At 35.9% G+C, this 15,021-nt stretch overlaps 1 protein-coding gene across 6 annotated transcripts in view; it reads right to left on the reverse strand.

Annotated features, from left to right (window-relative positions):
• LOC113494716 (protein polybromo-1-like) overlaps window positions 1-15,021 on the reverse strand; it is a 33,323-nt gene that overhangs the window by 14,261 nt on the left and 4,041 nt on the right. For 3 of the 6 annotated variants that reach the window (XM_026873150.1, XM_026873147.1, XM_026873148.1), the window contains exons 7-23: window positions 14,610-14,715; window positions 14,303-14,534; window positions 9,692-9,807; window positions 8,170-8,423; window positions 7,584-7,857; window positions 6,792-7,056; window positions 5,834-5,932; window positions 5,073-5,234; window positions 4,404-4,610; window positions 3,601-3,783; window positions 3,014-3,162; window positions 2,385-2,503; window positions 1,966-2,079; window positions 1,292-1,458; window positions 681-747; window positions 478-601; window positions 73-206 (exon numbers count right to left, since the gene is read on the reverse strand). In XM_026873150.1, the coding sequence (XP_026728951.1) occupies window positions 73-206; window positions 478-601; window positions 681-747; window positions 1,292-1,458; window positions 1,966-2,079; window positions 2,385-2,503; window positions 3,014-3,162; window positions 3,601-3,783; window positions 4,404-4,610; window positions 5,073-5,234; window positions 5,834-5,932; window positions 6,792-7,056; window positions 7,584-7,857; window positions 8,170-8,423; window positions 9,692-9,807; window positions 14,303-14,534; window positions 14,610-14,715 (2,772 nt within the window). The remainder of the gene's footprint in view (window positions 1-72; window positions 207-477; window positions 602-680; window positions 748-1,291; window positions 1,459-1,965; window positions 2,080-2,384; window positions 2,504-3,013; window positions 3,163-3,600; window positions 3,784-4,403; window positions 4,611-5,072; window positions 5,235-5,833; window positions 5,933-6,791; window positions 7,057-7,583; window positions 7,858-8,169; window positions 8,424-9,691; window positions 9,808-14,302; window positions 14,535-14,609; window positions 14,716-15,021) is intronic. The other 3 variants (XM_026873149.1, XM_026873151.1, XM_026873152.1) reach the window with 3 other exon arrangements.

Genomic DNA, 15,021 nt, shown 5'->3' on the forward strand with positions numbered 1-15,021 from the left:
TACACACGCGTTCTATCTCGTTCACACATATTACTGTACCATTCAAGTTAGAACGAATAAACAACACATTACCTCATCGACAGTCACATCTTTGGTATGTTCAAACTTGCGAAGACCCGCCTTTAGCTTGCGAGCGACGCGGTTGGACTCGTCGTAAACCGACTCACACACGAATATGTCGTTCTCTGCTATCTCCGTCGGTCGGCCTAGGAGGAAAGGGGATAGGTATAGTAATTATAATATAAGGTGAAACTATAAATTTTTCTTCTTCAAACATGATAAACAGGTGTTATTGTTTATTAAAAATGTTCTTTTGTATTAAAAATGACAACATGTAATTTTAAGACCATACACTGTAACCATAATTACTTCAATAAAGATTTATTTAGTGTTATCGAGTTTTAAAAATATTAACATTAGATAGTATTATAAAATTGGTTAATAAAGATATCGTCTATTTAAGGAAACAGTACTTACATTTAAGATAATCATCATAATCCAAAACGGAACATTTGCCCACGATGCCCACAAGTGGGCTCGTATCGTGGATCGTGGTCAACAGCACCTCTTGCTTGTAGAAAGGCTGAAAATCAAACATACTCTTCAGTTAATGATAATTTTATTTAGCACATTTGAAATATATAAATATTAAGTGAAAATATATGTATTTTCATTCTAACCTTGTTTATTATGTTTGCTACTTCCGATGGGAAGATGAGGAACGGACCGCGGAAGTAACACTTGTTGCTGTAACAAAAAAACATGAGATTATTACTTATTATAATATCAATAATTCGATGGTTAGAATCTTTGTTTATGAATTACTACAGCATCATTCATTAAATATTAGTAAACATAGTTTTAACAGTAAATGAGGACATCACATACATTTCTGAACAAAAAGTAAGTTGCTTAAGCACTTGTGTTATGGAATTCAGATACAACGAAGGTACCACAAACACCCAGACCCGATAAAATGTAGAAATAAGAATTTTTACATTGACCCGACGGGTATCAAACCCGGGACCTCAGAGCTAGCGTCACCTTGAAACCGGTGCGTACGCAACTCGACCACGGAGGTCGTCAAGTGTGAATTAATCTTGGCTCACGACTCAAATAAAAGGATGCAATTTTAGTGCATGTGTTTGTATTCATACAGTTTACGTTAATAAAATAAGGAAAAACAATTTTTATTGAAATAGTCGTAACGATCAAGTTTATCAAAAAACTATTCAAAAATAGACCACACATATTATAAACCAAATTTCCATACAACAAACATTATACTTACTCTCCAGTCTCCCATATAGTGTCGACTTGGGCTATCATCTGCTTGCCGCCGTCGGTCACCACGTACACGTAGTCACCCGTCTTGATAACGCCGGAACAGACGGTGTTGTACTGCTCGTAGTACGTGTTCTCATCGTCTGTTCCCAGCGGGTTGTACATCACTACGTCCTGTAATATATAATAATTATTTTAGTGTTAGTGTATAATTAGTGTTTTAGTTTTTAGTGTAGGGTTTTAGGGTTAAAGTATATTTAAAAGGAAATGCTATAAGATCATTTTTGTGCATTAATCTATCTTTCTACTTTAAGAATGAATGAATGTGTGGCAAGAGGATTTAAAACCTATTGTCAATTTAAAAATGAAAATATAGTATTTACTATTTTGATGTTTGAATAAAATACTAGCTACTGTATTACTTCTAATACTTACTGATGTATTCTGTCCCATCCAAACAGGAAAGGAAGTAACAAAAATAATAAAAGTTAATAATTTATGTGCACACACATATATTTGTGTATGTATAGTAATATGAACTTATATCATTTAGATGTGTTATAATACTTTCTTATCAACCCTTTAAATCAATAAGTTTTCTAGCACGTGTTCACGTGCTGCTTACCACAATACTTTCTATATATTGCATTAAGACTTTTTTTATGTGTATGTGTTACTAACCGGCCTCTCCTTCTCGTGAACATTCTCCAGCACTTCCAGCTCAGCGAGTTCATCCTTGTGTTTCTCGACGCGCTCACGGAACACCGATACCGTTCTACTCGGCTCTAGTGGCACCTAAGGAATGGAAAAGAGATTATACTTTAATTATATAGTTATTAAAATATAATGTATATGCAGTGAGATTATAATAACAGCAAGTATAATTTAGTGACAAGCTAATACGTATTTTACAGTATCTATTTAAGTATCATTATTATTTTATTTAGAACCATTTTCAATGGATAATTATTGTGGCTACTGGTGTTACCAAAATTTCAAACACAACCAGGAATACGATTGCTTTAACCAGCATCATGTGATGTGAAAACTTTCGACAACATTACTTTAAAACAATAAAATTAGTTGTATAAATGTGTTACCTCTCTAGGAATGAGTGTGGCCTCTTTCTCGGCGCCCTCCCACACCTTGATCTTCTTGAACCAGCGCAACTTGGTGTTGTACCGACTTTCGCATACGTACACGTCTTTGTCGGCGAAACCTGTGATCAAATTAAAACAATTTTAACTGTGAGACCGTTATTATAAACACAACATTCGATATTCCTTTATTTATACGTTGTAAGATATACTTTGGACGTATTTTTGTCAGAAAAAACCATTTATATTTTTTTAATGTTAATTTATCCAAAATAAAATACCGAACGCATAGATACTCATCAGCACAAGTTTGTTTATTCACCTACAAAAATAACCCTATATAATGTAAAAAAAAAAAATCATGGTTTTAAATGGTACCATGGTTTCATCCCATGGTATCACTTCATTCAAATTTTATCAAAAGGTAAATCATTCTTCAAATCGTTTTTATACTTGTAACTTGCATTGTGATCGGGTTTGAAGCTACCTAGACAATTTACGCCTGCTAACTTATCAGCAAGTGCCTGAAAAATGAGTTGCAAATATCCAACCGGAACGACGCACAGAGGAACAAGAAAAGTGCGTGTATAAAAACGTGGAAACAATCTACTTATAGTGATGTTAGTACTTACCTTCAGGTTTAAACTTGAAGTACTCCTTGACGTTCATGACGTAGCAGTGTCCGGCGACGTGGTCGAGCGGCAACACGCGGTGGGCCTCGGTCTTGAACACCTCCTGCTGCAGGAACTTGCGCGTGCGCACGTGGAACGTTTCCTGGGGCCTGGCGGGTGGGAGATGTTGTTTATTGGGAGGATAAGATTGGTTCGGTGAAGTCAATGTTTTGTAATAGATTATTATGGTAATTAAATTAATTAGTTTTTATAACAAACTTCGGGTTGTATTAGTTCCAGACTATCAATTAATTGTGTAAGGAAATGGACGCATTAAATTGATCAATAGTTTGATTTGTAATTAAATCATTTATTAAATAAAAATATGTTTATTAACAAGATGAAGCGATATTTCCTGTCTATCTAAAATCTCAACACATTTATTCTAGAATATTCTTGAGCATAGTCCGGACGTTATGTTTTACTCGCTAATACGATTTTTTGACTGTATATAGCACAAGACTAAATATTACGACTATCTCAATCGATATTCTAATTCTTTTCTTTTGTCTTATTATAATAATTATCAACATATACAAGTTTATTACCTGAAATACACATTAACGTAGACACAAGGCACGCCATCGTTGTTGGTCCAGACGCGCTCGACTTGCGCGATACCGGGCTCCTTGTTCCCTTTGTCCGGCTGTATGTATATGAAGTCCCCTTTAGTGTACGCTGTTTGTTGTAAAGGAGCGCCACCTGGTGGTATGGAGTCGTCTGTGCTAGATCTGAAATTATATGGGAAGGTTGACTAAATGCTTTTTAATAAATGTGATGCTTAAAACTACTATTCTTCAAAGTACCGAGACTTGTTAGTTTGAGCGATTCAACGTATATTAGAGTTAGCCCAGATCAGTGCAACTTGTCTACATGCCCCGTGCCCGTAGCCAAAAGGTGGTAGTCATAGACCATCATAGTCTGGCAGTCTAATCATAAATAGTAGTACGTTATGCGGTATGACCATAAGATTGCCATGTCTCAAATTGTAGGTGCAAATCCCAGGATTTAAAATTTAAAGCATATTAAGTCACGTCAGAAGCCAACAGGCAGTTCAATTCCTGATAACAAGTCGTGCTCTTTTTTAAAAAAAAAAAACGACTCCTGTATTAATCATCAGGACTCAGGACAAGCGTTTGTGGATCACACAAATGCTTTGTTCTAATCTTTGTGTATGCTACGTGGAGATCGAACCCGCGTCACGTCGCGCTCGGTTGCTTTGGCTTGGTGACCTCAACCACTCGGTTACGCTCAATGGCTTTGGAGTGGTGACCTCAAGCACTCGGCTATCCGTGCACCCAATAGGTTGTTACTCAACCATATAACAATAAGGAGTGTTTGCTGTTGGTACCTGGTCTCGTCCTCGTCCTCGTTCTCCTGCAGCAGCTTGCACTGCTTGACGAGCTCGACGCTGGTGGCCATGGTGTCGCGCGTGAAGGCCAGCGCGGGCGACGCCAGCGTGGAGCGGCACAGCGCGTCCCGCTGCGCGATGTAGTACGACTGCAGCTCTACTGAGTCCTCGAAGATCTGGCTGTCCGTGCGGGACAGGCGGCGGGCCCTGGACCGTGATTATAGTGATTAGTTAAATCAAAATGAAGGTGAAATGTATGTGGTAATATGTAATAAATGGTATAATGGTGTTAAAATGAAGATATATTCAGACGTAAGCAGTATTCACTGAATTCGATAGGTATCCTTTAGAAATAGAGTTATATATTAGCCGCTTTTCAAGAAGGAGTACCCACAGCGGCAGCTGATGTCGTGCAGTTTTAAATTACTCATATTTCACAGTTTCTAATAGTTAACTACTAATTAATTTAATATAATTTGAAACAAATTTAATATTTCAATTTAATGCTGAAGTAAAGCTTGCTTTACTGATATAAAAAAGCTTCAAACTATTCTGTTACATTGTTTCTATTTGGACTCTCCTCTCGGTGTAAAGGAAGAAATCTACGACAAAATAAGCCTTCACAAACGAACAAGCCCTTCTTTAAAATAAATAAAAAACCTAACTTGCCTTTCGAAAACAGCGAACATATCTTGCTGGAAGTGATCAAGTCGCTTGTACAATCCTTTGTCCAGCCTCCTCTTGACCAGGTCTAAGGAGATGGCGCGAACTTTCTCGCCGTTGCCGGTCTCGTCGTGTTCCGGTAACTCAGCCATACTGTCGGAGTAACATCTGGGGGCGAGGTGAAAGGTATTAAGAGTTGGTCATATTAAAGATTTAGTAAGAAAATATTGTGCTTAAATTCAGAGCCATCACACATCCTGGATATAAACTATCTGTGTACCAAGTTTCGTCTAAATCCATTCTGTGGTTTTAGCGTGAAAGAAGAACAAACATCCATACACGTATACTTCAAAACTTTCACGTTTAGAGTATCAGTATGATTCAATATTTAATCAAAATGAGAAAGTTCCAACTTCCAACAAATTGAAATAAAAATAATGTACGTCATTCTTATTTCAATTTTGCGATGACAACTAAGAACCCTAGTGTTAACTCGTCGGCAATTTTTTTCGCAAGACTCAAACATATATATGAATATTTTAATCCTTAATCTTTCGTTCTTTTTCCAGAACTCAGCAGATTCTCGAATACAACATTTTCCCTTAGCAGAGCTTAACAGCGACCATAAGGGCTCATTTAGACGATACAAGAAAACATACAAGCTTTAATATTATTTGAGCTGCATGGCTGTACAATGTATTGCAACTTGCATGGGATATCTCGTATCATCTAAATGGGCCCTAATTAATTCTACATAAGTATCTAACCTGCCCTCCTCGTCTTGATGGTTGTAGACACTCGTGAAGAGGTTCAGCAACAACTCCTGGACAGCGGCCGGCACATCTGGTACAGCATCGTCATCCTCCCTGTACAAATAACAGTACTAGTTTATATAATGACAATATCAAATACAGATATGGATAGTTAAACAAGGTGTGAGCTGACAAAACTGTATTCTTACTAATACTTTAAAGAAGGAAATCGTTTTTTTTTCTGGTATCACAACATAACAAAGTATAGAGATAGATAACAGCAACTGGTGGACCTTTATTAATGGGAAGGGCGTTAAATACCCTCACTTTATAACTTAACGAAAAAGCTGATGTTTTGAGCAACGAAAATACTTAAGTCAGCCTCAGCTCATCAGAATCACTTTAAAAGAGAATGAATACCCATTTCCTTAGAAACATTGATCAAAAATATATTTTGTCAACATAATACAAACAACATCCAAGTATTCATGCAAATCTGAACTCTATTGACATTCACATGCAGTTGAGTTTCTATCGTATCAGACGCACCTGATGTTGACGCGACCTGAAGATCTGCCCATCCAGAACGGTGCGTGTAATACATACATTATAATATAATAACACTAGCCCATATGCCCCACAGCCGGGCAAAGCCCTCTTTCCATAGTGGAAAAAGGCTCACATTATACAAATCCAAACATTACCTTTAGTCACCGAAGGGCGAAATAGGATACATAATTTACAATATTTTTCAACCTGGTGAGTGATCAAAAAATATGAAATATGCAGACAAAAATTAGCTTCTATAGCATAAATCTTTTAGTCTGTGCAAAATAAATATTCCAAATCTATCAGCCAATTTTTAGATTCCCGATTTTGGAAAAACAAACAAATAAATTACAGTATTACACTATTCAAATATCAACTCATTATACAAATCCAGTTACAACGAAACACAACAGAACAAACATACCTCAACATCTGCTTAGTCTGAAGACACACGCGATGTAAGATCAAAGCATCCTTGTATATCTGTGAATCTGGCTCATTATACTTGCAGGCGTTATCGAACATCAGAATGAAATCCGACGCCAACTCGTTAACAGAGTTGTAAACGTTGTTCTTGAGCTTGTGGGCTATTTTCTCCATATCTATGGGGTTTTTGATTAACTCGTAGTAGTCAGGGTACTCGGTTTTGCTTGGTAGCTTCATGAAGATCAGGGCCAGCTGGCGGTTTGCTGTTAATATAGAATTATTGATATAATATTGTTTATTAGTGTACCTGAGGAAATTATTGCTTTAAAAGTAATGTACTGGCATGTATCGCAACTTTCACACAACGCCACCTGTATTATGATTAATTATTATTATATATTTATATAAATATTCACGTAGGTATTCAGTCAATTCATTTCTATCTGCGTTGTTTTCATCAACAAAATTTCACAAAATTACACTTTACAAAGATGAGCTGTGAAACGATCTTCTACCCTGTTCGTGTTTTCATAAGCAACGTAACAGGCGCAGTACGGTTGGCCAGTAGTAATGCGATATCAAAATATTCTGAAGATAACAAGACATCATTCTTACATTAATTAAAAATGTGTCCTTTATTAGTTCTCATTACTATGCAAAAGATGATCTACTTCTTACAACCTTTACTGTGCCGCAAAATCCAAAGCTATATCCAAACATCTATTTTGTTATCTGGTTATTTAATGATAAGGTTGTTCGTTGAAACTACAAATAACAATAATAAACATACCCTTAGGATCCCTATAATCTCTGATAGCATCATACAGAGTCCTCAGTTTCTGCTCAAACGGTGACAGTTGGCGGGACTTAGCCGCCTTGAAAGTCTTCAAAGGAGTCTTCCTCTCGAAGCTGCTATTAACCTCTTTCAACTTCTCATTCATGACTCGTTCTAGAAGGTTCGCGTCTTCGTATATCATGGAACCTTCTTCGTTAAATTGGCGGCAGTTTGAAAACATTAGGCGGAAGTCGGAGACCATTTCATCGATGGAATTGTAGCGGTCGTTCTGGGAAAAAACATAAGATTTTTTATACATTTTTTCTCAGTTGTTTCTATAGAAATCTTAGAAGTTTTACAAGAACAGCAGAATGCAGAGTTTAGTTCAAAGAAAGAAATACACTACTAAAATATGAATAAATGGTGATAAAAAGTAACAGAATCTATAAAAGATAAATCCTAATTTTCGAGTTATTAACTTGCTACTATAAGTCCATACAAATTTCGAAACAGGTTAACTGAAGGGACAAGATACCCAAAATTGTTTAGTACCAACAATACAAACTCCTTAAAAATCTAAATAAAGCAATAAAAAACTCACCTTAATATTAGTTTCAATTGTGATCATGTCTATAGGCTTTTCAATCACATTGTAGTACTCAGGATACAATTTCTTACTGGGTTTCTCCATGAACAACAACATTGGTTGTCTTCCATCTGAGCAGGTGAACTCAACGAGTTGTTTCGATACGTAATGCAGCTTCTTCTTCAGCGGGAGGTTGGACTTGATCGGGGTGCTGATAGGGGAGGGCGCTGCCTGAACCGGATTGATACGGGGACGACCTTTACGGACATCTTTATTAATTACTATAGCTATAATTTGTTTTTATTATTAAGAAGATTTATATGGTAAGTAAAAATAAAACATAAAGCTCCATTCAGGTGATAAAGAGAATTTTTCATATTAAGTAGATTAATAATATATGGTTAGTAAAATAAAACATAAAGCTTCATTCAGGTGATAAAGAGAATTTTTCAATGTTGTGTCGCGGATGCAATGTATTAATTGTTTTTTTTTTTTCAGTAGCTTTGTTGGTAATGTGACTGGCGTGTATAGGAGTCGCAGGTTAGAATTTTGTCCTGAGGTTTGAATTTTTTTCATTATATTATTAGTATTAAATTGTGCAAACTGCAAAGACACTTTAGAGGCATAAGGGCGGAATAAACTCTAAAGCCAAGCCATCAACCATGTGACAATTTTCCAGTTGTTTTAAGAGAAAATGTATGAAATTATTAATATTAATTATTTATTACAATTAAATTATTATTCTGTGAGTCTAGTTCATATTGGGTTTATAATAAACACCCACATTGAATTAAGACCAGTATTTTATAAGCTAACATGCGACAGAGAAACATATAAATTCACTTTTTTACATTGAAATGCTACAAAATAATATCTTTAAATACTGTGCCATGCATAGTAGACCAGACCGTTTTATTATTGAGGCAACCCCGCCACATATGCCCATCATTGCAATTCCTGTAATACATAGTCCAAGATCCACAGTGTTAACCACCGAATCCACGCACTTACGTTCGTTGTGTCCCAGGAAATCGGTTAATTATCTTGACTCCAAATAAATTAATCAGAAATAAGTGTAAGGAAGGGCAAGAAAAATATATTCCATTTCTCTGAACAAGCGTGAGATAAAATAACCAGAAGTCCTAACACCACCCCTTAAAGCAATATTATTGCATCAAACATCTAGAAGAACAAAGAGAACTTTTAGAGAACGCCATCTTGTCTCAAACTGAGCAAAACTTGTATTATGAGCACTAGACAACTGATAAACATACTTGTACATTAATACATACATATTATAGACAAATTACTCCAAGACACATCAATCTCACAAGCATTTATCCTGGGCGGGAATCGAACCAACCACTTTCAATATATCAGTCATGAACACAAAACACTAGACCAACAGGCCAGTGCGTTATCAGGCTTAATCATTTCCTATAATATTACTTTAAGAAGTGGTGGTAGATCCTCATTACCCAAATCCCTTCAAAATAACAAAACAAAGAAAAAACAATAGCTTCTACATAATATTTACCTCTAGGCCTCGGTGTTTGTACTTGTGCCTGGTTCTTGACAGACGACAGGCTTTCGTCATCACTTGACGAGCTCTGCACGATGTCCAACAGCTCTTGTACTCGCTGTTGCATGATCCTGAAGAATACATATTAATGTTAATTAAAATGTGCGTACATAAATATACCACATTATTCTATTTTTTTATAAATTATACTATCGGCTAGTTTCTTGACTAGTTTCGGGCCTAACGGACGAGGACGCGGCGGCGAGGTCGCGACTCTAATTCAAAGTTCGACCCCGCCGCCGCGTTAATTTGAGTATGTATATTTTATTTTGATTTATGCATTCAGCCTCCAGCCAGAAGGCAAACTTCACAAAAGTGTCCTATTTTGTAAATGTTGACTTGTTGAAGTTTATTTACAATCCACGCTCTCCCCATGTTTGTTGTGAGTAAGTTTGGTCTCACAGTGCAAAAATTTGGTATAATAAGGTATAAGTATTAATAGGTAAACATTGTACTATTCTATCCATACGATCCATACTCAACATGTGCGAGTTGACAAACGAAATCAGTATTTTCAAAACTACCCAAAAAATGGCATAACAGCAATATTTGTAGTATCTTTATTTACATATAAAAAAAATAATTAATACTCCTTCGAATTCAGTAAATAATAGTTAAAACAGGTAAACAATAAACGGATTAAACCCTAGTGCCAATTATTTGAACTTGAATAACAAGTTAATAACAAAAGAAAGGATTCCGCGAATAATGTAACTCGTTCCATCCAAGGCCAGTAGTGTCTAGTTGACGTTTAACGCAGGTAGAATTAAAAAATCAGTTTCATCTACCTACAAAAATTACACATATTTGTCACTCGAAAGAATCATTGGCGATCAACCTATAAATAGACGAGAAAACTGTTTCCTAAAACATTGTGCGAATGATTTTAGTAGCGGTTGGGAGTCATTATTAAAACTTTGTGATGCGTGATATAAATGTTTAGACAGAACATTTTCGAAGGTAAGAATATAATTTGTATGCTTAAAGTGTTTTGTTTTAAAGTAAATGGTTATAAAAAAAATACATTCCACCAAAATGGACCACCTTCATTCGGTAACGAAATGAATAAACATACGCATTTTACATACATAAATAAGTTATTTCTTTTATGTTCAATTATTTAAGACTGCAAACTCAAATTGATTTTTCTTATTGTTACAGATATAATGAAGAGCTTAAAGTTTGTGTTTCGTCTTTGTTTGGGAGAAAGTAAAGATCACACTACAAGACACTATCGAATGAAACCACGTGCGGTGAAGGACCTATCAATACATGATATAAACTGTCCAAAAAAACACGTGGCGTCTGCTGTTCGAAGGAAACTGTATTTATAGGATGGATCTGTGGTCTCATAATCCAGCCATCTTGGAAAATGAAGCAGGGTTGAAACTTGCAGCGAACAACCCGTTTTATAAAATAGGTAAACTGATGTGAGAAATACTCAGAATTGGGTGAATATTTTCTGTTATAATTTAAGTTTAATGGAACTATGTATCGTCATATTATATTCCATTCAAAGAACATGAACCCACAGCTTGAATTCAATGTAAATATTGATTAAAAAACTTTCAATTCTTTAATTATGTTTTTATTATATTCGCACAAACTGTTAAATTGCTGTCATATATAACAATTTGTGTCAGTGTCGTGTAGTGACCACACATGAGTACTTAGATGATGGGTTTTTTACAAATTTATGTAATTTTTTAAAATGATAAGGTGTATTATAACTTCAAAGTTACACAAACAATAAAAGTATCTATCATTTACACGGTTTTTTTATTTCACCCACTAAAGCCATGTATCCATTTGAGCATGCTCGGGCGAATGAGCGGATCATTTGGCCGAGCTGCTCAACAAGATACAAGGCTTAAGTAAACGAATCAAAAGTTTCCCACCTTTTGAAGCTAAGCACAAGCGATTTTCACAAAACTACACTACTACAATAGATATAAATTGAATAAAATAACAAACATGGAAATGGGATAATAATAATTTATTATTTGCTATGTAGCTCCAATACCTTGTAACATAATTTGGCCGCTTCAGGAGACGCAAGACAATAAAAGCGAGATCAAAGTATAGATAACGGTGTAAGCCTCAATTACATTATATACCGCCGCGCAATTTAACGGAAAGGAAGTTTTTGTATAATGAACTCAAGGATATAACAAACAAACTAACAACGAGATTAAAATACGAGGGGATTCCGCGGAAGCCGTTCCATTCCGCGGCGGGATAAATTGAGCCTAAGGGAAAGAGATGGTGAAGGCAGAGAATGTTCCGTTTCTTTTACATACATTTTGACCAGTAAACAAGGCTAGCTCAGTTTTATTTAATAAAATAAATACTACACTAAGAATACGACAAACTACTGAGCTGGTTTTGTGGTTAACTGAATATGGCAACTGTTATGTCACGTTATGCCATCAACAAGCACACGAAAAACAAAAACTTGATACCGGTCAAGCCGTTTAGGTGATCAGTGACATACAGTACATACATACAATGAGGTATTAGACAAAAATTGTTTAGTCCGTCACACAGATCCCCAAAAATATTGGATACGTATGTTTTATTTTATTCGATTCGATAAACAGAAATAGCAGCGGATACAGTGATTTAAAATCTCGCCAAATCTTACCAGTACGCTTTTTGATAGCAAATGATGTGACTTGTCCTAGACTAGTTTTTTGGAAATCTTATGGACTAAATAGATTTAGTCAAATATTGTATAATTGGTATTAAGACAGTACTAGTAGCTTAAACCACCGGCTTCGGTAAACAGACAATATAATAAATAAAATAGAAAATAATACTTCCAGAAAAAGCTTCACTACGACACAAAAGCGATTCAACCAAAACAAAAACTTCAAATTCACAGAATCATATAATAAAGAACAGCGCTAATTATTTCTTTCGATCCAAGGGTAATTAGTGACTACCTGAAACAGCGCCGCTTTATAACAATTAAATCAATTTATTATACTCAGGTGCTAAACTGATAAGGGTTAATCCCTCACCTATTGTTTAAGGATTAAGCAATTACTAATGGACGGATTAAGTTCTCGGAAATATAATAAAGTTGGGTATAGAGAATGACTCCCCTCCCCACCCCTTAGGCGTCCTTACCTATATATAGGGCGGAAAAATAGATTAGGTCCAGTCTGCGTTTGACAATGGTGACAGCAAAAAGTTATTCTACCATAACAGTTTGTTATGACTCTGGTGGAATAAACAAAAGACAATATTAAACGTGTGAGTGAAGATGAAATCAGATTTTGGGTCACGTTTAGGAGAAAGTCAAGATCACATTTATGAAAAAAGTGACCACTGTGTCTAAAGAATTCAAAGTCAGAATACAAACAACTGAGTCGCATGAAATCAGATCTCGTCTCTGTTGGGGAGAAAGTCAAGATCACAATACAAGCTGCTTTTGAATTTTATGAAAACAGATCTCATCACCTGTTGGGGAGAAAGTCAAGATCACAATACAAGCGAAGACTGACTTGTATGAAATCAGATCTCGGCTCTATTGGAGAGAAAGTCAAGATCACAATACAAGCTGCTTTAGACTTTTAAGAAAACAGATCTCATCTCTGTTGGGGAGAAAGTCAAGATCACAATTCAAGCGAACACTGACATATAAGAAATCAGATCTCGTCTCTATTGGGGAGAAAGTCAAGATCACAATACAAGCTGCTTTAGACTTTTAAGAAAACAGATCTCATCTCTGTTTGGGAGAAAGTCAAGATCACAATTCAAGCGAACACTGACATATAAGAAATCAGATCTCGTCTCTATTGGGGAGAAAGTCAAGATCACAATAATACAAGCGAAGACTGACTTGTATGAAATCAGAATTCGTCTCTGTTGGGGAGAAAGTCAAGATCACAATACAAGCGAAGACTGACTTGTATGAAATCAGATCTCGGCTCTATTGGGGAGAAAGTCAAGATCACAATACAAGCAAACACTGACATAATATGAAATCAGATCTCGTCTCTATTGGGGAGAAAGTCAAGATCACAATACAAGCTGCTTTAGACTTTTATGAAAACAGATCTCATCTCTGTTGGGGAGAAAGTCAAGATCACAATTCAAGCGAACACAGACTTATAAGAAATCAGATCTCGTCTCGATTGGGGAGAAAGTCAAGATCACAATACAAGCGAAGACTACATGAAATCAGACCTCGTCTCTGTTGGGGAGAAAGTCAAGATCACAATACAAGCGAAGACTGACTTATATGAAATCAGATCTCGGCTCTATTGGGGAGAAAGTCAAGATCACAATACAAGCTGCTTTAGACTTTTATGAAAACAGATCTCATCTCTGTTGGGGAGAAAGTCAAGATCACAATTAAAGCGAACACTGACTTACATGAAATCAGATCTCGTCTCTATTGGGGAGAAAGTCAAGATCACAATAAAAGCAATAACTGAAATAAAAACTTTTGAATTTGATTACACACTGCAAGCTGTACGTACCCATGTATTGTAATTAACATATATCGTTTTTTAATAAAGATATTTCAATACACCATTGTTTCTTAAAACTATTTACCTTTGTAATTTAACGGCGTCCTTGTACAATCTGGAGGAGGGCACGTTGTACTGCTTAGCGTTTTCAAACATGATGTTCATATCGCCAGCTACCTCCGACAGGGTACCGTAACTGCCACGTCTTATTTTATTCTTGATTTGATTTAAAGATACCGGATTCTTGATCTCCTTATAATAGTCAGGATATTCACGCCGTGACGGAAGCTTCCAGAACGATTCTGACATAGGCGCACCTGTGAATGATGCGCACTTTTTATCTAAGAAAATTTACTTTTGGAGCTAAGACTATAATGAGGAAAGGTTAATACCGTTGGGTCCTAAGTGGTTTTTAATTGTCTCCAACAGTTTCCACTGCGGTGAATCTTCATTTTCGTTTTTCTCTTCATCACTGTCGCCAGCACTGTCGTCTGAATGCTAACAAAGAAAAGTATTCAATTAGTTATTCATATAATATAGTATATTCACTTCGTTTTTGTCTATTAACGATAATTAGTAGAGATGCGCCGAATAGTGGTTTCACCGAATAACCGAATGCCGAATACTATTCGGTTTAAAGTTTACCGAACCGAATATTCGGCCGAACTATTCGGTTCAAAATTTTTATTGCCTCGCCGCGTAAACAGGTTTCAACATGTCCTTACTTGCCGCCCGCAAGATTAAACATTTAAAAAATTATTAAATGATGTAACGGTTTACTCACACGTATTTATCGGGGTAGCC

The sequence above is a fragment of the Trichoplusia ni genome, chromosome 6, assembly GCF_003590095.1.
Source record: "Trichoplusia ni isolate ovarian cell line Hi5 chromosome 6, tn1, whole genome shotgun sequence".
NCBI classification, from domain to species: domain Eukaryota; kingdom Metazoa; phylum Arthropoda; class Insecta; order Lepidoptera; family Noctuidae; genus Trichoplusia; species Trichoplusia ni.